Source organism: Harmonia axyridis, chromosome 2, assembly GCF_914767665.1.
Source record: "Harmonia axyridis chromosome 2, icHarAxyr1.1, whole genome shotgun sequence".
NCBI classification, from domain to species: domain Eukaryota; kingdom Metazoa; phylum Arthropoda; class Insecta; order Coleoptera; family Coccinellidae; genus Harmonia; species Harmonia axyridis.
In genome coordinates this window covers 61,053,201-61,066,673 of record NC_059502.1, presented here as the reverse complement: position 1 = coordinate 61,066,673, position 13,473 = coordinate 61,053,201, and the positions used below count along the sequence as shown (strand labels likewise).

The window sequence follows — 13,473 nt, the reverse complement described above, 5'->3', positions numbered from 1 at the left end:
CTGAAGAACTGCTAGATAGTTTGAAATCAATTTATAATAAATTTGCAGAATGGTGTTCAAAAAATAATTTGATTATAAATAATGGGAAGACAGTTTTAATGAAATTTAACATAATTAATGATCCCAACTCGTCTCATTTTGAATTACATACTGAAAATGTTAATGTGACGTCTGTTGAGACGACAAAATTCCTAGGAACGTTTCTCGACTCATCACTATCTTTTCAAGCATGTATTGATCATATTTCTAAAAAAATATATAACAACTATTATGCCATCTTACAGCTAAAAAATTTATTCTCCCAACAACAACTGATGAATATTTACTATGCAATGACATACCCCCATTTATCTTATAATATCATATTATGGGGAACTCAATATTTTCAAAAAAATTGTTCATTTTACAAAAGAAAATAGTACGTCTTATCTTCGGGATTCATAGGCGAGCTTCATGTAGAGGCCACTTTCAAAGAAACAAAATACTGACATTGCCCTGCATATATATCTATAAAATTATTCTATTCGTTAAAAATAATCTAAATGACTTCATAACAAGTGCTGACAATCATAACTATAGGACAAGGCATGGTGATCTCCTTCGCATACCGCCTCATCGAACAACTTTCTATGAAAAGAGTCCATCTTATACTGGTATGCAGTTGTACAATAAGCTATCAATCTCCATAAGAGAAATCCAAAATCTCAAGGTATTTAAAATATCTCTCAAAGATCTCCTGTTGCAATACTCATTCTATGATATAGATGAATTTATGAAATGTTGCTTTTAATACTTTTATATTCCTAAAAATGTTTGTTTATGTTGAATTTTTCTCTGCTGACTTTTCCAATATAATGGAATAAAAATTCATTATTATCCCGACTTTTGTCTATACGTGTAGGATTTCTCCTCGCCGTCGGCTTCTCACTCCTCGCTAAGAGGAACATTCACTCAATCCCAGATATTTGAAATATCAGAAGGGTAGAGCTCGGTCGTGTCCGGTCTTTGTGGTCCCCCTGGTTCTCGTCGAACTTCTGGTCCTCTTACACGTGATCCTTGGACCTGTCCTCCGCTTCCTAGGAATTTTCTCACCGTCCTTGCAGTACCTACCTAAAAGAACAGCTTTTTGCATTATATTACATATATACTCACTAAGTCCCAGTTGCTTGATATTCCTCTTGAGATTTTTGGGCACTCTTCCAGTTGTTGAGATGATAATTGGAATAGTTCTCGTTGATATCATTCCCCACTGGCGCTTTATCTGAAATTCGAGGTCCCTATATTTTGAAATTTTTTCGACCTCCTTTTGACGCAGGTTGTTGCTATTTGGTATTGCTACGTCAACGAGTAATGCTGTCTTTTGATGTTTATCGACTAGTAATATATCTGGTCTATTGTGAGGGACTGTTTTGTGTTTTATCAGTCAAAACTGTACGATCTCAGTACAGCTTATAGCGTTCGTTTTCCAGGATGGTCTCCGGTCGGTACTTGTAATATGGCATTTTTTCACAATGAATTAGTTTTAATATGGTTGCCAATTCTTGGTGTATTATCTTTCCTACTGCATCGTGTCTCTCTTTATATTCATTTCCTGCAAACATTTGACATCCTCCCGTGATATGTTGTATTGTCTCATTTGTTGGACACCCATATCGGCATCGATCGTCAGTATTATTATTATTATTATTATAGCATGGAAGTTAATAATTTCTCAATTTCAGTTCTGCTTCTTCTTTGGCTGGCTCAAAGTAGCAGAGGTGTTGATCAACCCATTTGGCGAAGACGATGACGATCTCGAATTGAACTGGCTTATCGACAGACATATCAAGGTAATCAACTTTTTTTCTCTATTTATGTATTGCATGAATAATTATGGAAACCTATTGACTTTTGTTAATTTATTCGAATCCTATTAATTGAGAGTTTTTTCTTCTCAGTCTCATCAATTACTCACCGTCTTTTAATTTCATAAACATTATTGGCAGCTAGCTATCTTCTTTTAACAAATTTTTTCACATTTCTTAACAAAGGTCACTCGATCAAACCATGCAAATTCTTTTTAGAATTTCCGAAACTTTGTTATGAGTACTTTGTGTTTATGAAGATAAAAGAGATTCTGATATATATGTTCAATTCAAAAGGCAAGTTACATGATTGTCGACGAAATGCACGAGGAACATCCAGAGCTCCTGAAGGATCAATTCTGGGAAGAAGTCGTGCCGAAGGAACTTCCGTATACCGTTGCCTCTGAACATTACCAGAGGGAAGAACCGAAGGGTTCAGCAGACCACTACAAAATCAAAGCACCCGATGCTCTCTATGCCAACTTGGACATTCCAAAGAAATCCATGGTGGACGACATGTATGCAGATTATGTGAGTTCCTGATATTATGTCTCATTATTTTCGCGTAATGTCTTATGTAATATCTTATCAATATAATATTCAAAATCTCTTTCAAAGAAAATAACCATAGCAACTCCTAGGTGAGAAATTCTACCTCCAATCCAAAAAATTAGTCATTCTTACCAAAGCCTATGAGCCTCTTGAATCAGGGTTTATCTGCCGCGATGGAGTGAAATCCATTCTGGACAATCCTCAACTTAATATACATATTATTTAACGTTGACAGTAGGCAAAATGGCATGAAGAATCAAAATGATCAGAATTTCAAAAAGAACATGGATTTTCAGAATGAAAACATTCCACAATTTCAATAGATTTTGATGAAATTTTGTACAGTCAATTGTCCTACAATAAAACGTTGACCGATCAAACACTGATTTATAGGAACACATACGTGTTTCATGTTGTTATCTTTGAAAAAATATTTAATGGATTCAGTTCTCACTTGATGGAAATTCATTATCAAATAAAATGAAATCATTCCCACAAATATTTCAATGCTAACTATAATTTTTTCTCCAACACTAGCTGCCCCAGGTTGATTTTACGTTTTTTTATTTTATTTGACCTTTGAAAAAAATTGAGACTAAATGATATTTGCTGTATTTCAGGAAAGTGTCGATACCCCCATTCAACCAAGAAAGGGTTCGATGAATTGGTTCCAGAGGCAAATATCACGAACAGGTATGGGATCCATAAGATCTGCCTCGACTGCTTATTCCTCTGGAGGAATTTTCACCAGACCTAGAGGAAACTCGGTGTATGCTGATCCTGAGAACGGACATCTTCCTGGTGTTCCAGTTGGTCATAAGATGTCGATCTATGATCGATTAGTAGGAAGGAAATCTGAAAAGAATCAGAGGCATAGAACAGGTTAGAAATGGATGTTTATATGGGAAAAATTCATTAAAAACTATAAATACACTCTAATTTACTTTGGTAACCATTAACGGTCTCAATGAACTTCTATATGACTGAAATAGATGTTTTTCAACCCAATTTTAACGAAAAAACTAGAAATGGCATGATTTTTATTAATAATTGATAGAATCTTCAACAAATAATTGAATTCATAAATGCATAATTTTCTCACAGGAAGCAGATCTGGAGCTTCATTGGCCGTGAAGACCAGACCTAGAATACCAACTCCAGATGTCACTAAGGAAATCATGGAGAGAGAAACTCGTTTCAATGTTACAACTGCTCCATCGAATCTGAATCAACTGAGCCCTGGGGTTATAATGCCACAGCAACTACAGCAAGGTTATTTGGAAAAGAATTTATTCATTTATTACAGTTTTATATTTTTTCGCTATAATTACATGTGCTGTACCGGTGGAATGTCGATAGGTATATTCCGTAATTCATAAAATAAGAGCCAGTTGAATAATTTTGCCCAGATCTTCTTTGCTATTCTAAAACCAATAATATAATATTTTATGAAACAAAACAAAATAATAAAGACTTATTGCTTTAGGTGCTCGACCAAAAATATTTATAAACAAGGTTTTCCAATAAGATGTTTCATTTTGGATATCCCGCTATCTGGGCAGCTTCCATCTTTTGAGATTTGACAAGTTAAAACATCACTAAAAATCGAACGATACATGCTACAACAACGCATTGAAACTGTTAAAATTCAGTACAAAATGGTAAAAATTTTGCAGTCACAGTTCGCAAAACTAAATCAATTTTGGGTTGTCGTAAATCACCTCCTCAGCCAGCAATAATAAAACTAGTGGAAAATTTGATGTGAAGAATCGAAACCGTGTGTGTCGCTCAAGAACAACTGAGAATATTGCTGCTGTAGCCTGTAGTTAGTCGGTTCCTCGTTGATCTTGGAAATAAGGCATTCCTCCACCATAACATCGTATAGTCGATGATTGGTTCCTTGAAATGCATTAAAATGATCCGGATTTTCATCGAAAAAACATCTTCAGTGATGAGGCTGATACGATAAATGAATCGCGATACCGAGCTATGATTAATGATTTTTATGGCCGGATTTGGAAGATATTGGTATGTATGACATCTGTATACAATAAACATAAATCTTCTAGAAAAAAATGGATTACACCAAAAATATTAAAAGAAGTATCGGCAAAGAATAAACTTTACTTAGAGATCTTAAAGAAACCCACTGATGTTGTGCTGAAGTCAAGATATAATACATTAAAAATTAATTTGCGCAAGGCAATGAACCTTTCTAAGAAAGAACATCTCGCATCATATATACAGAATAATAGATCTTCAGCCAAGGCGTTGTGGAGCTTCGTGGATGACATCTGTGGCGGACCTGAAAAAAAGAAGAAAGATATAAAAAAAATAATTTTAGAAAATGGAGAAATAATAGAAAACAAAAATAGAATATCTAATCTGTTTAATGAACGATATAGTCTTTTAGGAGAAAAATATGCTAATAAAATAATTCCTCCAAAAAATTTTATAGATAGAGATAATTTTGTAGATAAAACGATATTCTTACACCCTACTGATAGATTAGAGGTTGAAAAGATTATTAATGGTCTCAAAAATGGAAAATCCGCTGGTAATGATGGTATAAAGGCTGAAACACTGAAGGAAATCTGCAAAGAAATTTCAGACCCTCTGTCACAACTAATTAACAACTGCATGTCAAGCGGATGCTTTCCCAACATACTAAAAACAGGTGTCATCAAACCACTTTATAAGAGTGGCTCTACATTCAAAATGGAGAATTATAGACCTGTTACAATAATATCCAACATTGCGAAAATATTTGAGAAGATAATAGCAAATAGAGTTGTGTCATTCTTGGAAAAAAATAATATTATCTCGGATTGTCAGTTCGGATTCCGTCCCAAGAGGAGTACTGAGGATGCAATTAAAAAGTTGACAAATCATATTTACGGCAGCTTAGACAGAAAACTCCCATGCTTAAGTCTGTTCATTGACCTCTGTAAGGCATTCGACACTGTGTGTCATGAAACTTTATTACATAAGCTTTATCGGTATGGCTTGAGAGGAATATGCTACGATCTATTAAAGGACTATTTATACAACCGGGAACAATATGTCGATTTGAATGGCGTCAAGAGTGAAAAAAGGAATATTACATATGGGGTGCCCCAAGGTACTGTTCTGGGTCCCATATTGTTCAACATTTATTTGAATTCCCTGTTAAGTTTGGAGTTGCAAGGCGAAATTATTTGTTATGCAGACGATGCAGCGATATTTTATAGCTCGAGTTCGTGGTTTGAACTGAAGAACAAGGCAGAACAAGATTTGCATCAGATACAACAGTGGTTCAGATATAACAAACTAACATTAAATGTAGCCAAAACAAAATACTTGACGTTTAGCTCCTACTCCTCCGGTATTCCTAATATGGGACCCTTGAGAGAAGCCAATGGAGTAGAGATCGAAGAAGCAGATCATATTAAGTACCTAGGAATAATCATAGACCGTCACCTAAAATGGGATCTTCAAGTGGACAATGTAGTACGAAAGATACGATTCATGCTGGGCCGTTTTAGAAGGATGGCCGAAATTCTGGACTTCAAGCAAATGAAGACTCTCTATCACGCATTAATTGAGTCCCATCTATCGTACGGCATTCTGGGTTGGGGTGCAGCATATGATTGCCACCTCAACAGGCTGAAAATAATACAAAAATCATTCTTAAAAATTATCCTAAGAAAAAACAGAACGTACAGCAGTGAATGGACGTATAAAGAAGCGGAAGTTATGGATCTGGCACAACTATATGCATTTAAGACTCTGATGGATAATCATAAAAATAAAAATGATATAACACACTCTACTCATACATATCCCACGAGAATAAAAGGTACTCGTCCCACTACTATAAGAGCTGAAAAGACAATTGGCCAAAGATGCAACCAATACTTGGCTCCAAGAATATTCAGCATTCTACCTGAAGATATAAGGAATATCCAAAATTGTTATCAGTTTAGATACAAGCTAAAAATATGGATAAAAAACACCGAAAGAACACTGCTCTACAATATTATAAACTCTAAATAAATAATAAAATAAATGTGTGTATATATGTATGTATATATATATGTATATGTGTGTATATATTACTTACCCGAATCTTGACCAACTAATTTACCCGAATTGTGACATAATACACGGATATGGATATGGATCACCGAATTGCGACACTGAACCTGAACTGGACTATTCACACTGGATTGAGAAAAAACCGAAAATGGAATGATACTCTGCATTTACTTACCTACACATTGAGGCTAATGTAAAATTTTTTAATATTTGTGATTTTACTCACAGAAAACCATTTTACTTGGTTTTCTCTACTTTTTGAATATTCATTAGTCCCTCATATGTATGTTTATGTATATGTAAACTTTGATGATGAATATATTATTATTATTATTATTATTATTTTTTAATATTAATGACGTTCATTTTCAATGATGCAGCACTACGTTCCACACAAACAACGAGACAATCGCCATTTTGCAATTCTCTAAGAGGTTATCACAGTTGGCCATCGAAATCTAGTGATTTAATACCTTCGGACTTTTTTCTCTCGGGCCACGTGAAATATAAGGTCTATGCTATTGCTCCACAATCGAATCAGAACCTTAAAGGGGAAATTTGTGATGTTATCGTTATCTTTCAAAATGTACACGTTTTTTTTCAATATCAGAATAAAACCTTCCATTAGAAAACCCTTTATAATGAGAGCATAGAACTGGTGTACTATAATCCCATTAACACAAATAGAAAACTTTTTTGCCGAGGTCTATTCGATTTTTAACCCAAACGAAGTGACTATTTTTAACCTACTATAGAAGGACCTTCACAAACATATGTTGAAAGTTTTGTCTCATTTGCAAAGCTGCTTGCAAGGTAAAGACGAAAGGGATCTCTGCATCCAAACCGAATATGTACAGTTCCAAGTTTCCGCTCAGTATATGGAGGGACCAGCTCGGCGTAGTGTATTATGAGTTGTTAAAACCGACTGAAACAATCACAGGCGATCGTTATCGAACGCAATTAATGCGTTTGAGCCGAGCATTGAAAGGAAAACTGCCGCGATACAACGAGAGACATGATAAAGTGATTTTACAGCATGACAATGCTCGACCCCATGTTGCAAGTCCTACCCTGCCCGGCGTATTCTCCGGATGTTGCTCCCTCAGGATATCACTTGTTTTGATCAATGGCACACGGCCTTGTTGACTAGCACTTCCGGGTCTTATGAAGAAGTGAACAATTGGATAGATTTTCAGATTGCTTCAAAAGATGATCATTTTTTTTTCAACGCGGGATTCGTACGCTGCCTGAAAGATGGGAGAAAGAAGTGGCCAGCGATGGAAAATACATCGAAGCAACCAGTTTTTTACAATAAAGCCTCGAATATCGGAAAGAAACGGCGGAAGCATGGTTGTACGTCTATGTATGAAGCAAAATTATACAGGGTCTTTCACGAGGAACCTCACCCATATTTATACGGGAAACTACTGAACGTATTTCCATGAAATTCAGCACTTATGAGTATTTCACGATGCTGATGAAATCTAAAATATTTTCAAGGCATGAGCACCTTCGGTTTTTCCGGAAATGACGTCAACTTTCGTTTTTCAAATTAGAACACCATTTTTTTATTGCAGAAATAGATTCCTTAGAAAATTTCAAGTTATTTTGATGTAACATTTTTCAGTTTTGGTTGGAAAATTCTTCTCTGAGCGGGAAAATTCGAAAAAAAAATCGAAAATAGAGCTCCGCTGAAACAAGAATAACTTCGAGGTTTTTGGATGGAAAATTTTCATTTTTCGGATTTTTCAAGATGTAAGATTGATGTATCCACTTTGAAAATCGAAATCGCGATTCATGATACAGGGGGTGAAAAAATCGCTTTCAAAGTTAGGGATGACAAAATCGTGAAAAATCAATTTTTTCAAATAAGAACCCCATTTTTTTATGGCAGATATTGAATCTACGTTAAAAAATAATGTGAGTGTATGCATCTGACCCTTGCCCTAAAATGGATATTTTCTGAGTTATTCACAAAAAACTGTTTTTCGTCTTGAATTTTCAGCTATTTCTTTTCCCTTCACGCCAAAAAAAAGAAATTTTCAGGAACTGTTATTTCGCATTATCTAAGACTAAACAATAAATCTTCTTAAACATCTTCTTAAACATTTAATCTATTTCTGCAGGTTATCCGTATGGTAATGGTGAAGGTACAATAGTCCAAGTAGTCTTATCACCAATTCAAGAACTGGACGGCACTGGATCAGTCAACAATACTCTCCATGCCAATCAACCAGGAACTGCAGCTCTTGCCCAAGCAATACTATCCCCCTCACTGGGACCTGTCAACGTTCCCATGACAGTCTCCCAATTAGCCTCATTAGGTTTATCTTCAGTCAACAATAGTCCTATGTCCACAAGACATTTCCGAATGGAGAACAGAAGCCCAATGTTCACCTCAAATTTCGAGAGAATATTGAACGACAAACCTTCGAGTCCAATCCAAGGTTTGACCATCACAGAACTACCTACCACACCCATCGACAAAGAAAAGGATGTGCTGAGAGATAACGGTACAGTCAGTAGCACAGAAAGCAACTCTTCCAAATCTTCACACAGTTCAAAAGAGAGCAAAAGTACAGAAGCTACAGCCTCATTGAAGAACTTCGAGGTTGGAAAGGAGCATCAAGATGTTCTCTCGATCACTCCAAGTGCTTCTGCACCCACATCGTTGACTGCCTTGGTCTCCGATGATGTCAAGATTAGGAAAACTTCCGTTGTCTCAACGAATTCTCCTAAGAGGGGAGAGGTATATGTTTGAAATTTGGATCGTTCAGTGATTACGTGTTTTAGTCAATAATGAAATAATGTGCCTTAATACTTAGTTACGATACCGGATGTGGAGTGAACAATATTTAATTCGTTTCGGGGACACTGAATATCGGGGGAGTTCATCTTGTTTTTTATTGGAGACTGTTGATTAATAAAATATGAAGAAACATTTAAAGTTATCCACAGATGGAAACTATTTCTTAATAAAAATTACCAGGTGCAGCTTTCGTCATCTTTCATCCTATAATCTATAATAAATTGTTTTTTCGGATTGACTATTTATATTCTATAATTATTCTATTTCTTATCTTTCTGTAACGGAGTTGGAGTTTGATTCAGATGACGTTATCTGTAACGATTTCTCAACAGAGGCTCCAAATGTTAGTATCATTTTCATAATCACGGTAGAACAATGTCCATTCACTCCTTTATTTACTTCGATATTTCTGTGATTGTGTGTTTAAAATGAATAATTTATGAACTTTTCATGTGAAAGCTATTATTACTAGATGCACTAAGGTGAATTATTAAATGAATGGATAGTTTTATCAATGTTTTAGTGAAATATTGGATTATATTTATGGAACTGATTGTTTTCCTTACTTTTTCAATATGTTCTGAATTGTGAATATGAAATAAAAATTCTTTCTTAGGTAATGATCTGTTCTATTTTTATCAATAAATGTATAAGGGAGTTTTGAAGTGAAATTAACCAGGTTCGGATGTCTGAACGACAAATTCTCAGTCAGTTCATTGGAATTAGTCTCACACCATTGACATTTTGAAAGAAAAAAAATTAGGATTTCCGCTGACATATTACAGGAAGTGTGAGAGGGCCATAGCCAGTATCGTAAAGAACATCCAACATTCAAAAATTATCAAATTGTAAATATTCAAAATTTTATTTAATTAATCCGTATAGGTAAATCAGTTTGAACCTAAATAGTAAATATAATTAGTATGACTCTACAGGGTGAGTCTTTGATTTGTACATATATTTCAACCGAAAATTCTAAAGGTCAAAAGAAACACTTTTTTCCTTTATCTACTATTTTTTCCGATTTGATTTTTTTTTCACTTAGTATAGCGGGCATTTTGGAGTCCGGACTTTGATGGAATTTTATGTTCGGAAGAGATCATCACATCAATAAAAACGACATCCCGACAATCATTTCCTTCGATTCCATTTGCGAGATATAAATTAATTTTTAATGGATTTTCAACAGCCTGTATCTTTTCAACCGAGCCGAATCGAAAAAAATGGTAAGGGTATAAAGTTTTGACCTCAGGGATCTTCGGTTGAAATATTTGTACAAGTAAAAGACTCACCCTGTATAGGTATTTATACTTTCGAATGAAATATGGGATATCCCAAGGTACCACTGAAATTATGGTTTATAGTGATCCTGTATTGTATGATTATAACATCACCTACTGTAAAGGGTGTTTTTTTTTAGAGCTATAAACTTTAAATTGCAATAAAACAACGATGGATTATTCGATTGACATGAAATTTATTTATTCTCAAGATAATCTTGTGGCATAACATTTTAAATATGATTTATATATATGCTGCTTTTCGGATGGTGATTGTTAGCTTTTGTCATCAGCGTTCTCATTTTGCGGTGCAAGTTTTCGATGTCTAACTAAACCGAATGAGCATTATTATTATTATTATTGAATATAGTGTAGAGGCTTTTAAGCCAATAAAATTAACGAAAAAAGACTAATAAATACGAAACAGAAGAAATAACAAGAGAAATCAAATAAATTACAGAAAAAAAAAACAAAAGAGAATAAAAATGAACTCCGAAACACTTCGAAAGTTGACTTCGAATTCGAATCAACTTCCTAAAGACCTCTCGTCAAGTCTATTCTTGAAGCTGTTCACAGTTGGTGCACCAATGACATCAGCTGGTAGACGGTTCCAGACACCAAACACGCGATTTGAAATAAAATATTGCTTCGTGGTGGTATTATAGTGACTCTAACTGCTCACAGATGGCGCTGAGGTTTCGCGCCACACGAACTTCGGCCCCGGCGGATTTATAGGGGTCATAGCGTTGCAACATAGTCACATCTTCACCTTGGTGTGAGAGGGTATGTCTTAGGCAGAGATCGCTGGATTGCCTAACTGAAGAGTCCACCAACGATCTTAGGACAAAACATCAAACCCCTGAGAGAGGGCACACCTCGTAACTTGGCTGCAGAACGACTCGCCAAATTGGTGACTCGGATGTGATGGCGGAAAGCTGCAACGTTGGAGCGCTGAGGTGACTCACTGCCCCTGCTCAACGTCACGACTGCTGGCGTGTTCATCGGATACAAGCACTGATGGCACGTTGAGCCTTGCAATTTCGCCTTGACAGCTCGCTTGCGCTTTTCCCTTCCAAAGTACACCTGATCACCTCCTCTGGTAGGTTGTCGGTACTGGTGGGGGAGTACGTATGCGCCTCTGCTCACAGATGGCGTAATGGGTTTTCGCGCCACACATACTTTGGCCCCGTCAGATTTATAGGGGTATAGCGTTGCAACAGAGATCGCTGAATTCCCTAAGTGAAAAGTCCACTAGCGATTTTGGTGAGGAAACACCAAACCCCTGGGAGAGGGAGCACCTCAAGAACAACTTGCCAAAGTATGAAACTTCTCTCGGGCAAGTTTAAAACCATGACCTCTGAGATTGTTTATTTGACGGGAACAATTGACTGAGATCAAAGCCGAAGACCCCCCCATGACCCTATAGACGATCAGATCACCCATCCATCGTCTTTCAACAAAGTTGGTCAGATTCATGTTGTACAGTCGTTATGGAACAATTGAATGAGAAATCATTATTGTTAACTTCGATTGGAATTGGGGAAATTGAGAAAAACTGTTTTGTGAATTAAAATTATCCTGTTTCAATATAAGTAGGGGAACCAGGTGCATAAATATCAGACTTTATTATCACTATTCCATCATGCGTAGAATTCCTAGTTCGACAAAGGCCGAAAATGTACATCACGTGTTCTGAACTATTCTCTGCTTCCTCAGACCATATTCAATCTCTGACTGTTGAGACGTTTGAGCGATCAGTAGTCATCTGAAAAGAAGGTGTTTTGAGAGCGTTTTTCGATTTTCTCTGACTTTCACTGAATTACTCCAGATCAGCTTTGGAGTTCCGAGAGCAACACATCAGCGAAGATTACCTAACTTTAGGAGATCTGAAAACATCACTAGTTTACCTCAAAAAGAGATTGGACATTTCTAGAAGAATATTACTGTTCAACAAAAAAAAAAATGAAACAACGTCTATTAAGATTAACAGTTTTTGATTTACGAAAATTTGCCTATCATGTGACAGTAAAGAATAACTAAGAGCTTGAGTTCAATTCTACAAATCAGGAGGCATGCAAAGACTCGATGAAACATTTTCTGGCAGAACTGAAACGGCTTCCACTTCAAAACGCAGGAGCAATATTGTTTGCTCATGCTATGGGTTTCATCAAAGTTGCAGTCGATACATTTTCCGACCTCTACAATGACGAAAAGTTCGACTACAAATATTGCCAGGAGAGGTAAGAAATAAGTCGTCTCTTTGTCATCAGCTGAAAGATTTATCGTTGAAATTTTAATGGGTGCTGATGGTTTATTTATATGAGCCACCGTTGCTTATTTTCCAAGGGTGAGAATGAAAGATGATTAAGTGTACGATCATCACTTGTTTCCTGGGCGTGTTGAAGTCCATCTAGATGAATACAGGCAGATTTATTCTTACATTGGTTGGAAAATATTGTAGTCTGGTCTCGGACAACTAAGGACAGTCCTATACAGCCGCTTCTTGATGATTCTGCAACGCATACCAAAAACAATGTACTAATACTTTTTTCAACCTACTGCACAAGTTACAACCTCGTGATGTCTCTTTTATTAAATGACTGAGTAATTTCTATGCTGATGAAATTAGAACTTGGCTCGCCAAAGTTTTCTTAACACCAGCAATTACGACTACACCCGTAAAAGGGTCCAAAGCTACTTGAATCTGGCCACCAAATACATTTTTTTCTGTGATTCCGACTTTATAGCTGCTGATTGAATAAATCTTGATACCCACAATATTTCTGGTAAGAATACTGTTTTGTAGTAATGTGCAAGTTTTAAGAATTTCACGTTTATTCAGTAGAGTTAATTTTAAGTAAAATACAATTCGAAATGCATGAATACAGTAAAAATATGTACAATATGCACT

At 35.9% G+C, this 13,473-nt stretch overlaps 1 protein-coding gene across 1 annotated transcript in view; it reads left to right on the top strand.

Annotated features, from left to right (window-relative positions):
* Positions 1-10,747, top strand: part of LOC123673550 (bestrophin-2) — a 69,773-nt gene extending 59,026 nt beyond the window's left edge. The window contains exons 7-11 of the mRNA XM_045608107.1: positions 1,722-1,829; positions 2,142-2,375; positions 3,017-3,278; positions 3,501-3,668; positions 8,600-10,747. Of these exons, the coding sequence (XP_045464063.1) occupies positions 1,722-1,829; positions 2,142-2,375; positions 3,017-3,278; positions 3,501-3,668; positions 8,600-9,234 (1,407 nt within the window). The 3' untranslated portion in view covers positions 9,235-10,747. The remainder of the gene's footprint in view (positions 1-1,721; positions 1,830-2,141; positions 2,376-3,016; positions 3,279-3,500; positions 3,669-8,599) is intronic.
* The last annotated feature ends 2,726 nt before the right edge of the window (positions 10,748-13,473 follow it).